The sequence below is a fragment of the Ammospiza nelsoni genome, chromosome 5 (assembly GCF_027579445.1).
Source record: "Ammospiza nelsoni isolate bAmmNel1 chromosome 5, bAmmNel1.pri, whole genome shotgun sequence".
NCBI lineage: Eukaryota > Metazoa > Chordata > Aves > Passeriformes > Passerellidae > Ammospiza > Ammospiza nelsoni.
Genome location: NC_080637.1, coordinates 37,151,892 through 37,173,778, shown reverse-complemented (window position 1 = coordinate 37,173,778; position 21,887 = coordinate 37,151,892). Strand labels below are relative to the sequence as shown.

The 21,887-nt window shown below is 43.7% G+C and overlaps 2 protein-coding genes across 3 annotated transcripts; one reads left to right on the top strand and one right to left on the bottom strand.

Annotated features, from left to right (window-relative positions):
• Nucleotides 1-3,761: 3,761 nt before the first annotated feature.
• KRR1 (KRR1 small subunit processome component homolog) lies at nucleotides 3,762-8,549 on the top strand. Of its 2 annotated transcripts, none has more exons than XM_059473061.1 (10): nucleotides 3,762-3,933; nucleotides 4,332-4,510; nucleotides 4,983-5,117; nucleotides 5,387-5,512; nucleotides 5,607-5,690; nucleotides 6,273-6,329; nucleotides 6,806-6,976; nucleotides 7,145-7,222; nucleotides 7,349-7,442; nucleotides 7,925-8,549. In XM_059473061.1, the coding sequence occupies exons 1-10, from the start codon at nucleotides 3,840-3,842 to the stop codon at nucleotides 8,065-8,067; spliced, it is 1,161 nt and encodes a 386-aa protein (XP_059329044.1). In that variant the 5' UTR covers nucleotides 3,762-3,839; the 3' UTR covers nucleotides 8,068-8,549. The 2 variants fall into 2 exon arrangements, with proteins under 2 accessions (XP_059329044.1, XP_059329045.1); XM_059473062.1 differs by having other exon boundaries at nucleotides 3,824-3,933; nucleotides 4,335-4,510.
• A 1,750-nt stretch (nucleotides 8,550-10,299) lies between these two features.
• LOC132073410 (glioma pathogenesis-related protein 1-like) lies at nucleotides 10,300-20,750 on the bottom strand. Its single transcript, XM_059472461.1, has 6 exons — nucleotides 20,415-20,750; nucleotides 15,764-16,009; nucleotides 14,248-14,357; nucleotides 12,443-12,525; nucleotides 11,285-11,311; nucleotides 10,300-11,201 (listed from the first exon to the last, which is right to left on the bottom strand). Exons 1-6 carry the CDS (start codon nucleotides 20,592-20,594, stop codon nucleotides 11,050-11,052), a joined length of 798 nt encoding a protein of 265 aa, XP_059328444.1. The 5' UTR covers nucleotides 20,595-20,750; the 3' UTR covers nucleotides 10,300-11,049.
• Nucleotides 20,751-21,887: the final 1,137 nt, after the last annotated feature.

The following is a 21,887-nucleotide window of genomic DNA, read 5'->3' as shown; positions in this document are numbered from 1 at the left end:
TCCTCTCATTTTCCAGCTCCTTGTTACCTGAGGGTTCAGCAGGAACTGTCCTCTCTGCTCTCTTTCAAAGGGAAGGATGAACTCTGCTGCTGGGGCATTTCCTGAGCTCACCACGGAGAGGGCAGCAGCCCCACTGCAGTGTGTTCTTGCAGTGGACACCAATACCATCATCTGTGACCACCTCTGCAGATCAATGGATTCCACAGCAAAGACAAGAACAAAACAAAACCAGACAAGTGACTTACACCCGTGCCCAGATAAAGGAAGAGAGAGAGGGAGATGGAGAAACAACACCATAACCTCATCCACCTGAGGACACAGAGGTCGTGTGAGCCAGGGAATTAAATAAAATGGATTTTCTGAGGGTGGCTGGGCAGGAGAAGTTTCTGTTTGATTTTTTAATTCTTCCAGGCTACCTCCCAGGGTCAGGTCACCTAATTTTATTCCAATAATGAAAGTAGTCTATTACAAAAAAGGACAACACGTGATTATTTTTTTTCTCCATCCAGTCCAATGAATTGGTTTTGGTGGCCAGTTTGAATGCTATTTTGACCACTTTAAAGGTTTTATATAAAACACCTGGTAATTTAAGAGCCTGTTACACCAGGAGAAAATCTCGGTTGTCCATGTGCCTCCTGCCTTGTTGTAAACTAAAAGAATTAAGAACACCGTAAGCCAAGATAAATTTGAAATACAATTCTCCACTTATTTGAGTCAAAAGGCAGTATTGATTATTTAATTACATAGAAATGATCCAGATGCTTAGCATTTACTACAGATTAATGACTATCCCAGAGCAGTTAATGGCCCTTCTTGCTGCCATCAACAAAAGCTGCTTATTAATCCCTGGAAAATGGCTTGCATAACAATCATAACCTGCTGTTAAAAGTTTATAAATAGATAAAAGTGTCACATGGATTTATGAGTGCTAAGGCTGAATGGGATCTGTGTGGCGTTTCTAGTAAATGAATGCCATGTGCATGAGCTCATCTGATTGCCTGAATTATCACAAAATCCCAAGTCGCTCTTTTGGATTGGAAAATGGCACGTAAGAAAGTGCCAAGTGGCTGGAGTCCTATCTACTGACTGGGAAATAATTACTTTGCTGCATAATAAAGAGGCACCTTCCTTCTAACAGCAGTGCTCTGCCTATTTATCGTATCATATAAATGTCTGTAAGGGAGGCTGTGCTGCTTCGTTCCTTCACTTTATTTTTAAGAGGAAAAAACTTGCACATAGACACACACACCCACACACAGAGCTGAGCCAGGTCCCCCCAAGCACAGCAATGGCTCCAGCAAGTGTAGGGGTCCTGCTAAACTAGGATCTGTACTACTCAGACAAAGTCTTTGAAGGAGCCCTGTGCACCTGGGTCTCTCCATCCCACACTGCATTGGGTAGAACACTGAACATGGTATGTGCTGCCAGTGAAAGGTGATTTTGGAAAACGTGTTGTTCCTGGAAGAGCTGGGAGGGCATGCACACCCTGGGGGAAGGGGTGGTGCAGTGATTTACAGCATGCAGCAGCACTGCATCCCCACCTGTGGTAACTGTGCCCCACCACTGCGGGGGCACTCACACTGTCCCTCCTGCCTGGGAGCTCAGCTTCAAACCACTGTGCAGAGGACCCTGCTCCTGTGGGGTTGCAGAATCCCTGTCCCAGTCACCTGGACAGCAGTGCCAGTCCCTCTCCCCTCAGTAGCCATTGTCCCTGTAGCTAGCTGTCATCAGCTTCCTAACCCCTCTGAGTGAGCAGTAGCTGGTTATTGCATTTGAGCTGAGATTAGTAAAAATTATATACACGTACTGCTGGCTGGAAAAGCAGAGAAGGTCTGTGGGAGCATCCTGATCCTATTAGGAATTTAGAGAAGTGGCTTCCTTGGATCCAGCCAGTCTGCAGATACTGAGGTAAGAGAAAGATGAGAAACTACTGTCTCCTTCAAAGAATCAGACAGGAGGGGCCTGAGGACCCCTCTCAAATCACATCTTCTGTTAGTCTGTTAGCATTACTGCCTCTATTTTCTGTTATTTTCAGTGTATCTGTCTTGATCAGGCAAAGAGACATTTCAGTGCAGCACCGGATCACAGAGGGTTGCCCATCGTTAAAAAAGAAGTCACAAGGCCCCTGTCCCTTGCCCCTTACCCCACACACCGTTCTCTTCTCCTCCAGCACAGAGGCTGGGGGCTCGGTGACCCCCCTGGAGCAGCAGCTGGCAGAGGGGCTGGGATGCAGGAGAGGACAGGGCACATGGGTAGGCTGTCACTGCCACTCAGAGGCGTGGGATGTACACACAAGCAAGCAAGCACACTAAATTGGACGTTGGCAGGCTGGAGGCTGCAGCCTGTAATTTCTCTTCTATGGATTGCAGCCCCTCTAACTCTCTCATCCCACCAGGAGCCTTACTCCACTCGCCAGCGCTGAGGACATGCCCCTTCCACAGCCCACTCCCGTGATTTTTTCAGTGAGCTGCACCACAGGAGTCATCAGACACTAAACAAGAGCAGAACTAAACTAATTATCATCCTTCAAGCTCTTTCCAAATCTGTTTTGCTGTGCTTTCACGACACGTGTGCAGGATTCAGGTGAGAGACGCGCACCGTGCTCTTCATGCGCTCCACCGCGCCGCCTCCCCAGGCAGGAGCCGCAGCGCTCCCTTCGCATCCACCGGGTGCCTGTAGCGGGGCAGGAGCCCGTCCTGAGCTCAGAGGCTTTGCAGCGCTGAGGAGTGCCAGCCCGGCAAGCAGCCCCAGGAAGCTTCCGGGCCCAAGAGCTGAGAGAGGCAAATCTGCCTCCTTGTGTTTGTCCAGCGGCACGGAACCTTTCAATGTCAATGGTATTCGGCATCCCAAGCCCGGTGCCGGGCGGGGCAGGGCTGCGTGGGCGGAGGGGGAGCACATTCCCCACGGCCTCCATCCCTCCGGGTCCTGTCCCTCCGGCGGGCGGCAGCTCCGTCCGGGCGCTGGGCTCAGCGCGGCGGGCAGCGCCCTCTAGCGGGGCCGGCATGGGTAACCAGCCTCCCCAAGCGCCGCCAGCACCCTCTGCCAGGGGCCCCCGGGCTCCCCTTCCCGCTGCTTTCCCTTCTCCGGGAACCGCTCCCGGCCCCTGCCTGCAGGATGCTGGCAGACAGAAATTAACACGAATGGCTAAAAGCTTGCATCAGCTCGATGTCAGGCTCGCAGACAGAAAGGACTGGGAAGTCCTGTTCGTTGTGGGAGATGCGGGTGAGCAAAGGGCTGGCACACTGAGCTGGCGAGGAAAAACAGGAAGGAAGGTCCGAAGGAAAGGTTTTAGGAGGGTCAAAACTGATTTTTAAATTAGTATTTTATTCAGGTGTAGATCAGGTGATAGAAGTCTCTTCCTCATCATTTAGGTAATTAAAAATCGTAGATTGCAGGTTTTTATGAACAAATGCATTGAACACCTGCCAAAGACAACACTGTCCTGCCTCAGAGTGCTTTTGCTCTTAAAGGTCTCCTCCAGTTTTTCACCCCACTGGCTTTTCATGGTCTTCATAGAAGACAGCGGAGGAGCCACACTCCTGCTCTTTCATTGAAGGAAACACTCAGGTACCGGTACAGGAAGGGGCAGGGAAGAGGATGAAGAGCATCCCCCAGAAAACCTTAAATTCCTTATTTACTATCCAGATTCATCAACTGAACAGTAGGTAATTCAGCCGAAGAACCGGGTCTCGCCAGGAGCCCGTTTCCTGTAGTTACGAGCCCCGCAGCACCCGGGTGTTTCGGCACGCGTTTGGGGCGCAGGCTCCGGCCGGGCGGTCCCACAGAGCGCGGGGGAAGCTCCGCGCGGCCCGGCCCCGCCCCTTCCGGCGCGCGCGGACATGGCGGCCGTGCCCGAGGAGCAGGCCGGGCCCGAGTCCGGCCCGAAGCACAGAGAAAAGCACAAGAACAAGAACAAGAAGAAAGCGGCGCCAGGTGAGGGCGGGATGCGGGACTGGCGGCTGGCCGGGAGGGCCGCGGGCTGAGGGGGGCTCCGGGGGCGCTGGGGAGGGCACAGGCGGCTGGTGGTGCTTGGGCCGCCAGCGGCGGTGCCGTGTTGTGGTGTGCCCGCTTTCGGCTTCCTCGCCTCACTTTGTGCCTTGTTCCTGTGTAATATACTTGAATAATCATCTTGTGTATACCAGATCAACAGCGCATATCTCAGCTGCGGATTTCTTCTTTTTTTGGTTCTTCTTTTTTTTTTTTTTATATATATATATAAAGGATTTAAAGCAGTAATATTTCTAAGGTCAGAAGAGATGCAAACCGCACTCAACAGTGTATTAAATCAATCTTCTTATAACAATAGTTTTGTTTTTTTTTCTTTTTAATAGCAGTTGATGAATCTGAACTTCTCACTGTGCCAGATGGGTGGAAAGAGCCAGCCTTTACAAGAGAGGATAATCCCAGAGGGCTGCTGGAAGAAAGCAGTTTTGCAACGTTGTTCCCGAAGTATAGAGAAGCATACTTGAAAGAATGCTGGCCACTTGTCCAGAAAGCCTTGGGGGAACATGTATGAACTTTTAACTATTTTGATACTACACTTTACCTTTTGGGACATATAGGTCGTAATTAAGCTAATGAAAACAGTGCAAGTTGCTCTTCTAATACCATGTTCATGAATTTCTACTGTGCTTGCCTTTTGAATTAGCAGTGTCATTTTTTGTCATCAAAATCGGTGAAGAACTGTGTAGCCAGACTTGCAGTTCTTTGTAAATGCTGTCAGCACTGTATTTGTAGCAGCAAATATCTCATCATCCAAGCACTGACAGCTTTGCTGTGCTTGAATTCAGGGAGATGAGAAAGGTGGTGCTTTGGGCCTTGGACACATATTCAGGCTGGGTTTTGTCTCTGTGTATATGAATTTTCTTAAGCTAAAAGTCACTCAAGAAATTTTGCAAAATAGGTCTACCTTCTGTTAGTTAACTGCATATTCCAAAGCGGAATTATGATATTGATCTGGTGTTTCTTTTCAAATACTGCAGTATGTGAACGCAGCGCTGGATCTCATTGAGGGAAGCATGACTGTCACTACCACTAAGAAGACTTTTGATCCGTATGCAATCATTAGGGCTAGAGACTTAATAAAACTTCTGGCAAGAAGCGTTCCATTTGAGCAGGTCTGCAATAAATCCTGAAAATTTTTATCTATCATAATGCCTATCTTTTGTCTTAAATTCTATCACAATATTATACTTAAATTCAGTCATAATACTCATAAAATACTATATTTTAAAAATGTGGGAATTTCAAGTGAGTCAAGTAAAAGAAAATATATATTTAAAGTAAATATATCTGAAAGCAAAGGAAGAAGAATAAATTGAAGTATTCTCTTGATTGCTATGAGTAATACATTTGAATTCAGATGACATTGTCTGCATCTCTTTAGGCAGTTCGTATCCTTCAGGATGATGTTGCGTGTGACATCATTAAGATAGGCTCTCTGGTGAGGAAGAGAGAGACTTTTATAAAAAGAAGAGCACGGCTTCTTGGGCCAAAAGGATCTACTCTGAAGGTATTTCCTAGAGGCATAGTAACCACACAATACTGAGACCCAAATTTGTGTCATGTCTTCATATTATACTAATTTCTTTTCATTTTTGGTGTAGGCCCTGGAACTGTTAACAAACTGTTATATTATGGTGCAAGGCAACACTGTTTCAGCTCTTGGACCCTTTAGTGGCCTAAAAGAGGTAAGATGAGGTAGATGAGCCATTTGTGTAGCAAACAAATTTCTGTGCCCAGCTCGAGGGTGGGTGATACACAAAATCTGGCAACCTCGGCAGTATCTCACTGACTTTTCAGCTGTGTGTTAGTAAGCTACATTTGCAGGAATGTCCACAGTATTATCATCTTAGCTGCTGAATTTTGTTTAGACTCCAAGATCTTTCTGTCTTGGAAGAAAAATTATCTGTATATATTTTAATAACTATGTGGGAGAAGAATGCTTGTCAAAAGCAAGTTCCTCATGACACCATAAGATTCATGGTAACATGAAAATAATGTTTATGGGGCCTGCTGGAGTCTATTAGAAGCATGACAATAGTATTGGCATTTTTGAAGTGCTGTTCCTTCCAATTAACCCTGTGCTTTAGCTTCTTAAAGACTGGAATCAATGATCTTGGAGATCTTCTCCATCTTTAATGTTTCTGTAATTTTAAATGTTACTACTTTGGGGTGGCAGAGGAAGCACAGTATGTTATAGCTGATATTTTAATTGATTAGCATATGAAGTGCTTGATGAGCTTTCTGTTCTTCTTTTGTACTCAATACAGGTTAGAAAAGTTGTTCTGGACACAATGAAGAATATACATCCCATATATAACATCAAGGTTAGCATGGTCCACTGCATGTTTGTTTACAAGAAAATGCGATTTCTTCCCAGAGAGTTGTATATTAAAAAGTTACATGTTTCTGTGTGGTAATCTATTTTGAGAATTTCTGTAGTGTGCTGCTTTATAAAAACCACTGACTTTAATATCCTTTATTTTACTAGGATACGTTGCCATAACACCATAATGGCAGTATCTGCAAAATCAAAGGAAACTTTCTCTTTGATTGTTGGCTTGATACTTGCTCATTTAAGCTGAAGGACCTTCTCCTGTGCATTCTGTCCCTGTTTTGAGACATCTTTCTGGTTCTGTTCATAATTAAGCCCCTCTGCTCTTACTGAAGTGAGATGTGCAAGGTTTGAATGTAGCATATTCCCTCTAAGAAAGTCTAGTAAACTTCTGTTTTGGATCTCTTGGCTTCTACTGTAATACTCTTTTTTTAATAACTTCTTTGTGATGTTCTGAAACTACTGAAGACTTTGATGATCAAAAGGGAATTAGCAAAAGATCCTGAACTGAGGACACAAAGTTGGGAAAGATTTTTGCCTAAATTCAAGCGGAAGAACTTGAAAAAACGCAAGGAGCCCAAGAAGAAAAATACTAAGAAGGAGTACACACCGTTCCCACCTCCACAGCCAGAAAGCCAGGTCAGTTGAATCTTTATTTGGTTATGCAGGAATATAGCACACCTGAAATTGTGTTCTTTGTAAAAAGAGGTGGGGAGGCCTTTTCTGTCACGTTCTGATTCCCTGATACTACAGGTCTGGCTTATAATGCCTAATTAATTAAGGCTTCTTGCTGCTTATCTTACACAGATTGATAAAGAATTGGCAAGTGGTGAATACTTCTTGAAAGAAAGACAGAAGAAACGCAAGCAAATGGAAGAGATAAAGGTAAAGTTGTATCAATCCAGGGTCCAGTTAAAAAGCATTTGATTGCTGACTTGGAATCTGATTTTTTTTTTTGTCCTTTTTTGCCCTCCTCTTTTGCTGCCTGACCTTTTTTATTGGTAACTTCAGGCAAAGCAAGCAGATGCAGTCAAGAGAAGACAAGAAGAAAGAAATAAAGCTTTTATCCCACCAAAGGAAAAGCCAGCTGTGAAAACAAAGAAAGGTAACCAATTTTTTCCTGTTGTAAAATCTTCTGTTGTCAATTTCTAAGCTGAGTGATTTTGCAAATACAGCCTAGGAAAAAGAGAGATCGTCCAAAAAGTCCTGGTGTTAAGATCCGTGCCCAGAGATTGCCAGGGACAGTAGAAAGATCGTCTAGCCAATAATTTTATACCTATAAAATTCTCCATTGAAGAGTCAGTCTCTATTGGTTGTTTGAGCTTCATCAATTTTTGCCTTTCAGTTTTAAAGTGATGCTGCCATAACTTTTACATTCAAGTAAACAGAAAGCAATACTTAGTTGAAAAACTTACATCACAACTTTGGTACAAGATAGAGTAAATAGTTCTAACCTTTTCTAATAGTTCTAACTTTTTCTAAAGGTTATAGTAAAACCACACTATGTGCAGAGTAAGAGCTTATGTTCTCAAATGTTTTATTTTTTTAACTGGAGAAACAACAATCTTTGTATTTCTTACTGTATAGCCTCCACTGAGAAAAAGATTGATATTGAAGCAATCAAAGAAAAGGTAAAGAATGCGAAGAAGAAGAAATTAGGAGCACTTCCTGAGGAAGAAGTAAAGTTAAAAATGGCAGCAGATGAAAAGAAAAAAAAGAAAAAGAAGTAATTCACCACCCAAGATGTTTACTTGTCACCTCTGATAATGAACATTTTTACACTGAAGATGGGAGATTTTTTGCTGTCAGTATAATGTGGACAAGAAAAGACTAAGTAAACGATCATTCTCTTTTCCTAAGTACAGTTTAATTAGAGGACCTACAATAGCTGTACAAGCTTGGCGAGGTTGGTGAAGAAAATCTGTGCTACTGTGTTGTTTGATGTAGTAAGAGAATGTATTTGGATAAAATCCATCTGTCTAAAGGAGGAGTTTAATGTGGAGTGTTAAACATTTGGGCCAGATAACTCTGGGAAGGTTAAAGCTCAAGGTAATTCTGTAAAAGACTACCAGACAATATGCAGCCTCAAATTGTGGTGATAACTTTTGCTAAGCAGGCAAGATTTATTACTATATAATGCTTTTATTTTTGTAAAAGCTGATTTTTTTTTCTGTGTGTCTTGTCTCAACGTTAATAAACTATTTTAATACAATGTTCTGAAACCGTAGTTAATCTACTGCACAACCTTCATTGTGTTGTCCAGGAAACCACTGATAACCTGTCATTTATTAGCATTATCGTGATGGATTTTTACACAGAATATGGTACAAAGCAAGTGTCTTTACACAGAGATTGTGCTGCAGGGAAAGCAAAAAGTTGTGTTATTTACCTTTAAATATATTCTTAGTTTAGTTCCTTCTTGCAAGAATATCTTAAAAAATTGTGTTCCTATTTTTTGTTTTTTTGGCACTTGCCCTGTTTTAAAGGAAGTTTAGAGGTTTTTCAATTTGCTGAAACTGTGAAATGTGATGAAATAAAGTGCACCAGCAGAGCATATATTGCTTATTTCATAGGTCTGGGATTAAAGAAACAAATGTATTGAGGGGGAGATAGAGCCACACTAATGTTATGATTCTGAGTGCCTTTGCTAGGGTTTGGAATTTTGATCACTGCACATGCAGTGGAAATGGTTCTAGAAGGATGCAGCTCTATGCCTTTTAGTGACCTTTTATTTGAAACTAGTAGGTGAAAACACTTTTTTTTTTTTGTTTGATAGATGCCACATTGTAAAGTTCGGGCATTTAATCCCCCTATGCCCGCAGGTTTTTAAGGGAAGGTCTTTCTTAGGATTTCTTAAGAGCTGCCTAAGTATATAGTTAAATGAAACTGTTAACATTTTGAACTTTCAGGGCTCTGCATTGCTTCTGTTTCTTCTCCTGGAGACCACACCTTAATTAAGCAGGAGAGAACTGCTGAGCTCATTTTAAGCTCCCCGGACACAGCAGTTTATCTTGTTCTCTTTCCTGCCTTCCTCTTTTCAGTAGTAGGACACTACCCCACATGGGGGACAGAGATTGTCCTGCAAGGTCTGCTGTGGAGCCCTGTGCAGGAGGAGTACCCACACATTGCGTCCTGCTGCCCAGGTGCCCCTCGTCAGCTGATTTTTAGTTGGGACTTTGCAGTACATGGAACTTGAGGCCTGGGTTTCACACAAGAAAGGAGCTGAGTGTGCTGTCTTGGCTATGGAGGCTCCAGCAGTCACCAAAGATGTGTATATATATAAAGATATTTCAAGCATGAAATTTGTAATTTTGTCCCCAGACATATTTGCATTTTGAAAAATTATTTATTCAAGGAATGTTGTGATATTGAAATGATTCTAGTATAAGAGTACTAGCAGATAATGATCTGGAAGTGTAATGTGAGAAATGTTGGGTCCCAGTTCCAGTATTTTCAGTTAAAATCCATGCCAGTAGTAAGGTCAGGGTCAGGAGTAGGCATGCAGAAACAGTGACAGGTATTGTGGTGACAGTACTGCAGAAATGAAGGGGAGAGAGGAACTTCCCCCACAGCAGTGTGTGCAGAGGGATAGGGTGCAGAAGCTTCTAAAAGTGTAGACAGGGATTGCTGTGGTCCAGCTGTGAGTTTGTGCAGCTCTGCTGCTTCCAGACTCAGCTGGAGCTGGGTGACTGTGGTTGGTAGAGGACATACCAAGCTGAAGGCAGCAGCTGTCCCCACAGCCTTCTGCTTGCTCCAGATATGCAGGTTCCAGGAGATTTGTTCTTTGGCAGCTGTTGAACCAAACTAGTAACTATGGGCACAGCGTGATTTTATTTGGAGTTCCATGTTTCCCAGTATTGTTTCTAGTGTTGTGCAAGTTGGAGCTCAATCTGGATTTATTTTGTGCACCAGCAGTTAAGATTTAAGTCATGTTGCAAATTCATGACTGCCATACACAGGAATCAGGAAATAACAATTTATTGTTTGAAACAGCAGTAAAACCCCTATACTGAAAAAAATAAAAAACCACAACAGGAAAGATTGCAGTGATGGATAACCATGTAAACACAGGTGAAACTGTTTAGACACAGATGCCATGAGTTTAAAAACAATTTCTGAGCAAAGCAAAGTACCAATGGCAAGTGCTCTGTGAGACTGGGAAGTGCGCTGCCTGCCCCAGGATGCAAATGCCAGAGGTTCACAGGGATCCAAAAATTCCTTTAAAAAAATTAAATTATACAGGCCACTCTGCATCTTGCTGTAGGAGTGCCCAAGGTAAGAGTGCAATAGGAATGAGACAGGTGCATACTCTGCCTGTGCTTTGGCTGTGGGCTGGGCCCTGACTCTGGGGCTGGACACTCTCCAGCCCTTCCTAAAGTGTGTTGGGCAGCTGCCCGCACCTTAGTGTGCTGCCTGGACAATGTGCCCCCATACCCACCAGATCACATGCACACTGCTCCACTTTAAAAATATTTTAACTTTTTAACTTTTAAAACAATTTTAACTAATTTTTTTTTAACTTTTAACTGGTTCTGAGCAATGAGAAAGCTGCTTATCAGTGCTTGTAACTATGACCTGCAATGAAGATGTTATTTCTGTACTTGTAAATCACATTGCAAACAATGTCTCTACCGATGTTTGTGCTGCCTGTAACTTATGTGAATGGAAGAGATGAGTTGAGCCAAGTGCTCTTGTGGTCTTCTACATGTGTGCTACCCACTGGCAGGTACTAGAGACCAATATTTTGGTAAGAGCCAGGCGGCCACAAATGTCAGTATAAGGAGTATTAATCTTAAAGCAATAATGGAGATGCAGAACTCGTCACACGCAGGCCTGTCCCACTCCGGGTGCCACCTGGTATTCTCTGTAAACAAAACAATTCACTTGTTTTCAAGTATAACTGCAACAAGGGCAACAAAAGGAAACAATAATTCCAATGATACTTACCAACTACTTTGTCACGCTCTTCATTTTCTGGAGAGAGAAAAGAAGTAAACAGAAGCACACATAATTTAGAAACAATTTGACTCTAACGAAAAGGGAATGAAATGTGAGCATCACAATGGGCTTATAAATACAGCTGATGTGTTTCTTCTCAGGAAAAAGCAAAGACCTGCTGACTCTGGGAGAGCCCTGCAGTGACTCTCAGAACTCGGAAGAGGAGTGGTTTATCACACTTTTTTGACTTCTATCACCAGTGGCTGGTATAGAAAGAACTCCCCCCCGGGTGTGCTTCCCAAGATCACTGACTTTTGCCTTGTGGCCTGTGTTTTGAGAGCCTGCAACTAACATTAAACAGCTCTGTGAATCCAAGACTCCCTTAAATTCCTTAGGTACTGATGTTTTAACAGCATCTTCCCACTCCTTTTAGTTCATCAATAGTTAGAGTGCTGGGGAAAAGTGTGACCATACCCTCAGCTCCCCACAGGCCAATGGCTACAGCACAGTGCCTTGTCTTTATGGAAATTTCAGTTCTCCTTCCCTCCTGACTCCATACAGCCATTAAAAAGACAAGTGCAGGCATATCAGGAAGGCTGTCAGACTTGAGTTGAGCACTGCATCTCCATGAATGCACTTGCATGTCAGCCTTGTTCTCTCCCAGTGCTTAGGGGAAAGCAGATGGCCTGGCTGATGGTCATTGGAGTGAGCAGCTTTGGCAGTGCCATGGCTGCTCTCCCCACCCGCAGTGGCATGGCAGGGGCAAAGCTTGCTTGGAACTGCACCAGCTCAAGCCACAGCTCACACATCAGGTGTGGATAACCTGGAGCCCCCAGGACAGGTATCCCATTCTCTGCTTTCAGTTTCTGCAAGCAGTAATTTCTGGCAGGGGTAATAACACTTTAAACTGCAGCCACCATATCTCCTGTAACACACCCTCCAGCACCTGAAGAGCAGACCCCTCCCATCACTCCCCAGGGTAGAAAACAGGCTCCTGCCTTCATCCCTTCTCTTTATGTACCACTACCCACTTGGCTTCTGACTGCAGGTTTTCAGCCTATATTTAGGAACAGGAGAGTTCTGTGCCTGCCTCCTGCCACTATCTTTTGTGGGCTCTTTCCCTTTCTACACATGCTTGGGGAGGATGTCTGGTTGTCTTCTACTTACGACACATCGTCATGGTACACGTCTCACCACCGCACTCACTGCACGCTGCTCCCGTCTTGTATGGTTTTACTGGGTAATTCCCACTGCAAAGGAAAACACCACTGCTCTCAAACAGCCCAAGGAAGATGGCAATACCTACTGCTAATTAGGTTTTAACCTGAGTTCTGCTTCACTTGTGTTGATAGAATGATGGGTTTTTTCAAGAGTCCCATCTGAGTGCCCTGTGCCCAAGACATGCAGAGACAGAAGAGATTAGGTGTACTGGGACACCCTGTTTAGGAATTTGGAGACAGCAGCTTTGCAAACCTGGGAATTAAAGCACTCTCAGAGCTGGGTAATTTGTGCATGGAGACTCTGGAACCTCACAGCTGGCTCTGGCTATGGAAGCAAGAGCAGGTTCAGTTACTGTGTATGTATGTGTGTATTCAGCCTTGAAGACGAAAGCTCTGGTGTTGGAGAACCATAGGTGGTGATTTCATCCATTTGTTGTTTAATATTTTGGGAGTGATGTAAGACTCTCTCCTGCTACCTCCCTCTACCTGTGGTGTGAGTGGGACCAACTACCTCTGCTCAGGCTGATACTGCACCAAACACAGCTTCAGTGCTTTGAGCAAAGTACGGCCAAAGCAAGACTTACAGCATGCCTCAAACTGCCCGTGAACACAGAGAGGGATTTTGTAAGCATGAAATCGCAGCAGTGAGATGAAACTTCATGGTAAAACCTCATTACTTTCAGCAAGGCAAGGCTTTCATTGCTTGGTCTAAGCTGAAGAGTACATTCACTTGAGGCAACTGTGTGTGAATCTTGCCTGGGCCCTTGGCAGAGCTGAAGCAAAGCAATGAAGCTGCTGCTTCTCAAAATCAACAGCTGGATGTGACATTCCTCCACTTGTTAGCATGCAACTGACCATTTGTGGTGTCCTCACCCAGCAGGGAAGGGCCCAGCTTTAAAGCCCTCTCTAGAGCACCTTGTCTCTCCAGAGAGTGCCCTGTCTGCTTTGCTGGATGCTGGTGAAGGGACCACTCCTCTTCCTCATGCCAACACAGGGCAAGAAATCCAGTGGGATTTTGGCCCTCTGCACATTTGGGTGTGGGGCTTCTGGGGAGAGCAGCAGCTGTGTCATTTCAAGATATTTACTCAGGGGTACATATTCTTCCAAGGATGAGACGTGGGCAAAAGGAATGCCAAATTTGCTTGAGCTCAAGGGCTGCCTGGCTTTGGCCCAACATGGCTTTGCCAAAGGCTTTTAAAGCTGCATTTATACTGAAGTAGTATTAATTAGCTGGAGAAGAGAATAATACATCTATCCTAGCTGGATATCCTACTGACTATGCACATGAAGGACCTCTGGATCAAATTTTGTCTTAAGCAGCCTCAGCCTCCTAAGCAGCCCTCAGCTGCTAAAACTGCAGGCTGCCAGCACTGCACACTTCAATGTTTATCCAAGCCATTGACTTAGGGCTTAATTCCTCAGGCACATGTGGGAATATCTTCAGACTTGGCAACTGTCTGGGGCCATCTTGGCATTTAGGAGCAAGGGATTAACTTTCAGATGATCATTTCAGTATTTGCATGTCAACATCTTATATTTAATCCTTTCTTCCAGTCCAGCTGCTTTTTGTCTCCAATATACAGCCCTCATCTAGCAAACAAAAAACAGCGGTTGGACAAAGGTGTACCTCTTCTCTATTTTGGAGACTATTTCCTCCCACAAAAAAAAAGTACTAAATGGACTGATCTAATAAATGTGTATGCTGTGGAAGGGAAGGGGTAGGACCCAAATACCCATAACAAAAAACCTTACGGTGGCCCATAGTTGCAGATGAAGTGTGCTGCGTTGCGTATGGAGATGTGTTTCACCGTGGGACAGAAGTGCACAGCACAACCAACCTTGTAGCTTGTAGCCCAAACTACCTGCAAAGACAGATGGATACACTGGTGAGAAGGCTTTGATTCAGCACCTGAAGAGTTAGGAGAAGACATGCTCTCGCTTGTTTTATCACATACAAATGGAATGAGGAGGACTCGTTTGGCAGGCTTCACAGGGAAAAGCAGCAATAATGGATCTCATAAATCATAGTTTTTTCTGAAAAAAGATTGATTATTTTACCCAATTCACCATATATTTGTTAAAACTGTGCAGAAATGTCGCAGACATTTTTTTACAGAAATACTTTCTTTCAGATTTGTCTATCTTCTGAGAAGCAGAGGCTCCAGAAGAGAATGTAAACAATGATTATCAGCTGCTGTGGAATGCAATAGAATGCACCTGTGATTGGTTCGTGTTCTATGTGTACAGTTCAGAGCCAATCACAGGGCAAGCTTTCTGGAACACAAAGACACAGAATTCTCTTGTTTTTAGATTTTATTCTATTCTTAGCTTAGCTTAGCAAGCCTCTGCAACTTCTCTCTTTATTCCTATTATTATAGTTATAATGTATTATATATCATATATCAATAAATCCAGCCTTCTGATCAAGAAACAAAATTCTCATCTTTCTCTCACCCCAAGCGACCTCCTCAGGTCGCTGTAATACAGAAAGAAGACACAACTGGCTGTAACAGGTTGTTTTCCTTTCTTGCAAAGGAGAAAGGTGAAATTCACCTCCTTTGTTTCAACCTAATCCATTAGCATTCTGTCTTTCTTGCTGGTGGGAGCTGAGTTCACACCTGTGCAGAAAAGGCTGCACACAAGTTCAGAAAGCCCACCAGCTTCGCCTCATCTACTCAAGTCCTAAAAGCACATGTGTATCTCTGCAAAAAATATTAAACAGCCTCAGGTCAAAATTTAAGCCTAGAATTGCTGTTGCAAGCTGTCCAGCTATCCTATAGCTGTGGGTAGTGACTGCAGGGTTGCATAGCAGCTGCAGTCCGTTTCCTCCCTTTGCCTGCTTGCTTTGGGAATAGCAGTTGGACAAAGTGCGCGCATGATGTTTGCAGACACCTCTTTTCATTATGGTACTTCTCCAGCCATTGGCATTTGAAGTCTGCCTGACAGAGCTGGGACCTCATTCTACTCATGCACTGCAGCTCACAGCCACTGCTGTTGTCTGTTTTTCAGCCACCTCTTGGCTAATCTGACTGCTTGATAGCTGCACTGTTTCCTTCCAAAAAAACCCACAAACTGCCACATTTTAAGTAATAACACAGTGACTCTTTTCCTCCCATAATTTGGAACGTAAGAACATCTTGTGCACACAGACATATAGTAAGACCACAGAACCTGGAAAGATTCACTGAATCTTCAACAGAAATGTAGAGGGTTTGTATCAAAATGGCAAAGCTGGTTCATGGTTTAGATGGAGAAATGCAATGCCTACCTGTGTATAGTGGCCACATACTCTAGAGCACTTATTGGTGTCATAATCGTAGAATTCAACCTCGCTGTACCAAGCGGAGAGGGCTCCTTTCACGGTAAAGGCAGAAGCTGAGCCAGTCCAGATGTTTTCTCCAGCAAAGGCAAATTTGGGGTGAACTTTCCCTCGCTCTTTCAGGTATATATTATGTTTAAATAAGCATTTCTTTGCCCAAGCTTTTGCAGTCTTTGCCAAATCTGGATCCCAACTCTGCAAAATAAAGACAATTAAAAATCACTTTGCTATTCTGGCAGTGCAGTAATTCAGAGCAGCTCTCAGGAAAAGCTGTGTCTCAATTGTGTAGATGCTTTTGGTTCATTCATTTTTTACTTCTGTGGAGACTTACAGAGCTACATGGTAAATCAGCTTGTAGATTTGTTTCTGATTTGAACTTAAATTGCTGATTAAGCTTGAAGAAATTTTTTTTGGGTGGTGAATGATCTTGGCTGACTGGCTTGTTGGACACCAAGAGCTGTACATCAGCCAAACACAGTGTTTGTGGCACAATGAGCATTTCAAGGCTGTGCTGGCCATGACTGAACATTAATGTAAATTAAAATGAATTTACATGGAAACTGGAAAATGAGGGTTATGCCTACCATATCAATAATGCAAAAGTCTTGTGTAGCCTCATATTTGCTTAAGGCCATGGCTGGCAGGTCAGTTCACAAGCACACTGCGATGTTGGGGACAGTTTAAACTCAACCCTTGGGTGAGCATCATTGTGTTTGGTGGCTTGAAACCTGAGTGCTGAATTCATATTTGTGGAATGACTCATTCACTTGCTATTCAGTTTTAGAGAAAGTGGCTATTTAAGCAACTGAGTTATGTAAATGTCTTTTGTTTGCACTGGAGGTGGTGTCTGCTCTTGCTGGGTTTTCTTGTGCCCACACCTTGAGTAATTACAACATTGTACCTCCTGGTAGATACAGTACCACAAATGTATGCTTGTAGTCCTAGTTATACTTTGTGTTATGTAAATGAAGTTGTCCAGCACAGAACTAGTTCGTACTGAAGTTGTTGTTTTTTTTTTAAATAAACTTTTTATTTTTCCTCTTCTGAATTAATTAAAATAGCTTACTTGCTTCTGCAAATGATGGAAATGCTAAGGAAATAGTTTTGAATGGATCAGAAATTATGAAGGAAAAGGTGCATTTTAAAATCTACTTTTTTGTAGATTTTTTGGTAGAATTTAACAAAGATAGGTTGTTGGATTTTATGTCTATGTTTTACCTAAGTAACTTTTTTGTACCATAGCTAAGTCTGAAACAATGTGTATTGTTTACACTACCAATTGGTAATTAAAAACCACAAGACCATGCCAAAATGCATCTATGGAGATTTAAAAATATTTTTTAACCTATGTCTTACATTTCTTCCTTTGCCTAATGTTTGTGGAGGGTGTATTTTCCCAATGTGGTGGGGTGGACACTGGCTAGGTGCCCACCAAAGCCACCCTATCACTGCCCTTCTCACCTGGGGAGGGGAGAGAAAATGCAACCAAAAGGTCCCTGGATTGAGATAAGACAGAGAGAGATCATCCATCAGTTACTGTCATGGGCAAAACAGATTCAGCTTGGGGAAATTAATTGTATTTATTACAATTTTAAACATCTTCCCCGCACCTCTTCTTTCTCCCAGGACATAACTTCAGTCCTGATTTTCCACTTCCCCCCCAGCAGCACAAGGGGACATGAATTGGGGGTTATGCTCTGTTCATCAAACACTCCCTCCTGCTCCTTCCTCCTCAGGGGGAGGACTCCTCACACTCTTCTCCAGCTCCTGTGTGGGGTCCCTCCAACAGCAGACAGTCTCCACAAACTTTCCAAATGTAAGTCCTTCCCAGGGTTTCAGCTCTTCTGCTCCAGCAGGGTCCCTCCCTCAGGGTGCAGTCCTTCAGGAGCACACTGCTCCAGAGTGGGTTCTCCATGGGGTCACCACTCCTGCCAGCAAACCTGCTCACTGTGGGCTCCTCCCTCCACGGGGCCACAGCTCCTGCCAGGCCCCTGCTCCAGCAGAGGTTTCCCACAGGGTCACAGCCCCCTTCAGGCCTCCACCTGCCCCAGTGTGGGCCCTCCCCAGGCTGCAGGTGGATCTCTGTTCCTCCATGGGCCTCCATGGGCTGCAGGGTCCCATCCTGCCTCACCCTGGGCTGCACCACGGGCTGCAGGGGAATCTCTGCTCCAGTGCCTGGGGCACCTCCTCCCCTCCTTCTGCACTGACCTTGGTGTCTGCAGAGCTGCTCCTTTCACATGTTCTTACTCTTCTCTGGCTGCAATTGCTTGTGCACAGCCTTTCCCCTCCTTGAATGGAATATCCTAGAGGCACTGCCACTGTGGCTGAAGGATTTGGCCTTGGCCAGCAGCGGGAAATGACTCTGTGGGACATTCAGGAAGCTTCTGGCAGCTTCTCAGAGAAGCCACCCCAGTATGACCCCTCTGCTTTCAAAACCTGTTTGTGCAAACCAAATACACCCACAAAACTAGGACATAAATAATTTAGATAGGAACTCAGTACATCAAGTATGAAATTTGGGGCAGGGAGTCTTATTTCAAGTAAGTAGTTGGTATTTCCTTAGACACTTTTAAGAACAATGGATAAAATCTGTCATTGTACAGAACTTGTCTTCCAGTCCTGGAAGATAACTCAGACAGTTAAGACAGAAGCTTCATTTTACATCTTGTCAAGGCTCTGGGATGATCATTATGAAAGAAGTACAACAGTGGGGGATGCACCTTTGCATTTCATGGTCTTTTTTTTCACATTCTGCTTTTTAAGAGTCCATGCACCTCCTCCCCTCATCCTATAGTAGTAATAGGTTTAAACTTTGATAAAGGTATGAATAATACTAAGTTTAAAGTTGCATAGTAAGTTTAAATATACTTTCCATTTTGTGTGAATACTTGATCTGACTGACAGATGAAAAGCAGTGTACAGAAATGTTCACAATGATTTTTAGTTTAACTGCAGTTACACTCCATATTTGCTTATAATAGTGCACTTAAAACAGAAAGATTGGACTGAATGGCATGCAAAGAAAATGCACAGGACAGGGAGATTTGCATATAGATATCACTGCTATTTAAGGAAACAATACTTACCTTTTTTTCTCCCTCATTAACTGCTTCTCAGTTTTCATTTTCATAACAAATTGCTTGGTGACTTAAGGAGGAAAAATTTAATGCATAATATGTGAAAAATTATGTAAGGCAGTACTAATTCAAAGGAGACTGTTATGAAGCCCTGATGAAACTGGTGAGACTGCTGTTTTTGAGGAGCCTTAGAACAGAACTAAGTAGTGCTTTGGGTGGATGAGAAAGGGCTCACATTTGTCAGGTAAAAAAATTTTAGATCAACATTCTCATTTTATAATACATGTATTACAAATGCCAATGGTTGTGCTTTGTTACTTGCAATTAAAGGAGTTTCTATTTTGCATTTTCTTTTAAAAACTACTTTTCCAATTATGAGAATGCCCTGAATTCAATCTTAATTTTTACATATCTAGGTGGAGAATTACTTCCAGCAAAAAAGAAGCTCCTTGTGAAATAAAAGCACCATTTTATTTTCTGCCTTTTGGAAGTGCAAAAGGCCACTCAAAATACTCTTTTCAGTTCTAATGCTTTTAGTTTTGTAATAGATTTTATCATGTATTGCACTGCTATCTCCACATTAAATAGTTCCTGGAAGAGGTCATATTTAAGACTAGGGATTTTGTGGTATTTTCAAAGAAACTTGCCATGATTCAGCTTCTGGTTTAGATGCAATTTATTTGTCTCTTTCTTATGCTTCCTTTTTTTTTTTTCAGATTTCAGTTATTTACTTTTTCAAATGAAGAAATTAAGCACAATTTAAAAATACAAACACTGCACTTTTAACACATCCTAACAATATTTTGTTTGTTTAGGGCCAGTAAAGCAATGTAAAAAATAGAGAGTCCAAGGAACATGTTCTGAAGGCCAGGATGCACAGCTGAGGAGAGCTGATCTAAAAGATGCATCTAGAAGCGAAACTAAATATGTTTCCTGTCATGTTTGCAATTCAAGTTTTATTACTGTGCGGTTACGCCTCCTAAGTGGGGCACTTACCTTTTAGTGTCTGACACCCAGACACGGAAAATGAACTTGGTGCTTTCTGGCTTTCCCCGCAGGCCCAGCCCCTCGGAGCTGCCGCCCTGCTGGCTCAGGGTGAGAGCCCTGCAGGGAATGCCCAGGGAAAGCTCTCCGGCGCTGTTTGGCAACAGGATCTGCCCTCGCCGACTGGAGCAGGAAAGTTGTGCTTAGATGAGCACAAACCCCGCAGCCCCGGCTGCCGAGCTGCGTGTGGCGCCTCGCAACCAGAGGCTCCTCACACAACCCAGCACAGCAACCCCGCTGGGCCGAGGGCGGGCAGCTGCGGCTGCGGGGGAGGAACTGCAGTCACCCCTAAACTGCACATATCCCACCCGATAATTACAGCCTTCTTCTCTGCTTTGAAAAGCGGTCAGTCTTACGACCCCAGGTTTTTTGGGGTTGTTTACTGATTTTTTGCATTTGATAACAAAAGCAATCTTTGAGAATCATAAACAGCATCACAATGCTACAGATATGTATGTAAGTCATGAAGATTCCCTTACCATCCAGAGCATGTTGCTGGCTGGTGGATTCACACTGGACCGCAATGTGTTGTGGGTTTCCACACATAGCTTAATAAACTCCGGATCCCGAGGATCAGGCAATTTCGACGGATCAAAAGAATCAGAGGAACAACAAAAGAGTAGTAAAGCCAGCGCACAGGTAGAAAATCTGCCTGTCATTGAGAAAGGGAGAAGGAGGGAGATGGTGCAAGCAGAAAGTCACCACGGTGGATCTAAGGGCATCCCTGGACGTCCCGAGCTGTGGTGCTGAAAGCCGGCAGGCTCTGTGCCCGGTTGCCGGTATTTACAGAGCTCCTGAGGGCGGCTGGGCGTGGCCTGGCCCTCAGCGCGGCCGCTGCGCACGCCGGGGGTGGCGGGGCGCGGGCCGCGGCTGCTGCGGGCCGGACGGGGCGAACCCCACAAAGTCCGGTGTCCTTTGGAGAGCCCGCCGCCTGTGCTTGTGCTGCCACTCGCTCTCTGTACAACACACTGCAATGGAACGCCGCCGGGAAAAAGCATCGGTGTCGGTCCTGCCCCCGCAGGGCCGGCGCCCAAAGTCTGTTCATCTCTGCGGTTTGTGCACAGGCATCAAGGAAGTTTTCTTCAACCAGTTCCGTCACCAAGCACTTGCTTAAGGCATGCACTGCAAATGTCATTAGTCCTTCCCTTGCAGTCATGCTTCTCAACGTCTGGTCTTTGAGCTTTAAAAGAAGACTGTTTCAGCTGAACGAAGTGGTTTTAGCTCAACCAGCAGCATTTTGCTCGGAAGATTTGTGGGCTGGACTTACCTTAGCCGTGGTAATTGAATACAAAGCTAGTCACAGGAAACTAGTCATATTTCAAAAACACTGTTATGAGAATAAGGAAGTTGAACTGTAAGATCACATTAGAGCTGTAGCAGCCTTGTCCCTTTCTTTTTTCTTCTTTCTTTAATTGTGGTGGGCAAATGTCTCTCCTGTCCTTTAGGCTTCTTTGTTACTATTTGTTTGGCCCCTGTAATTCTATTCATAGCAATCACTATGTATTGCAGAAAAGTTTTGGATAAATTTTCTTCTTTTGATTAAACTAGATGCTGTTAAAGCTGTTGCTTTTTCTCTTCCTTATATGTTTTCTTCCTTTCCACTACAACCAAACTGTTATAAAATAAAGCTGCCTTATTTGTTTATTTATTTAATTTATATACTAGTCATTCAGTGTCATTTCACTCTAATCCACATTTATTTATTTATCTATTTATTTACTGGTCATTCAGTGTCATTTCACTCTAATCCACCCCAAGAGATCTATTAACAAGAGCCTCAGTTGGGGCCCATTTTTATTCTGTGGGATGGCATGCTGCAATGTGGCTCAGAATTTGAGTCTGTGTTCTTAAAACATTAGAACAAAGACAAAAGAGAAAAAAAACAGCTTTAAATACTGATAGCACAGTTATGCATTGCTAATATCAGTCAGTATCTCCTGGCTTGAAAGATT

Coding starts and splice junctions, on each gene's coding strand:
- LOC132073410 (XM_059472461.1), bottom strand. CDS start 20,594: ATGACAGGCAGATTTTCTACCTGTGCGCTGGCTTTACTACTCTTTTGT. Junction 14,358..15,763: donor TATGTGGCCACTATACACAG/GTAGGCATTGCA, acceptor CTGTCTTTGCAG/GTAGTTTGGGCTACAAGCTA. Junction 12,526..14,247: donor ATCTGCAACTATGGGCCACC/GTAAGGTTTTTT, acceptor TTTCCTTTGCAG/TGGGAATTACCCAGTAAAAC.
- KRR1 (XM_059473061.1), top strand. CDS start 3,840: ATGGCGGCCGTGCCCGAGGAGCAGGCCGGGCCCGAGTCCGGCCCGAAG. Junction 5,513..5,606: donor CAAAAGGATCTACTCTGAAG/GTATTTCCTAGA, acceptor TTTTTGGTGTAG/GCCCTGGAACTGTTAACAAA. Junction 6,977..7,144: donor CTCCACAGCCAGAAAGCCAG/GTCAGTTGAATC, acceptor TATCTTACACAG/ATTGATAAAGAATTGGCAAG.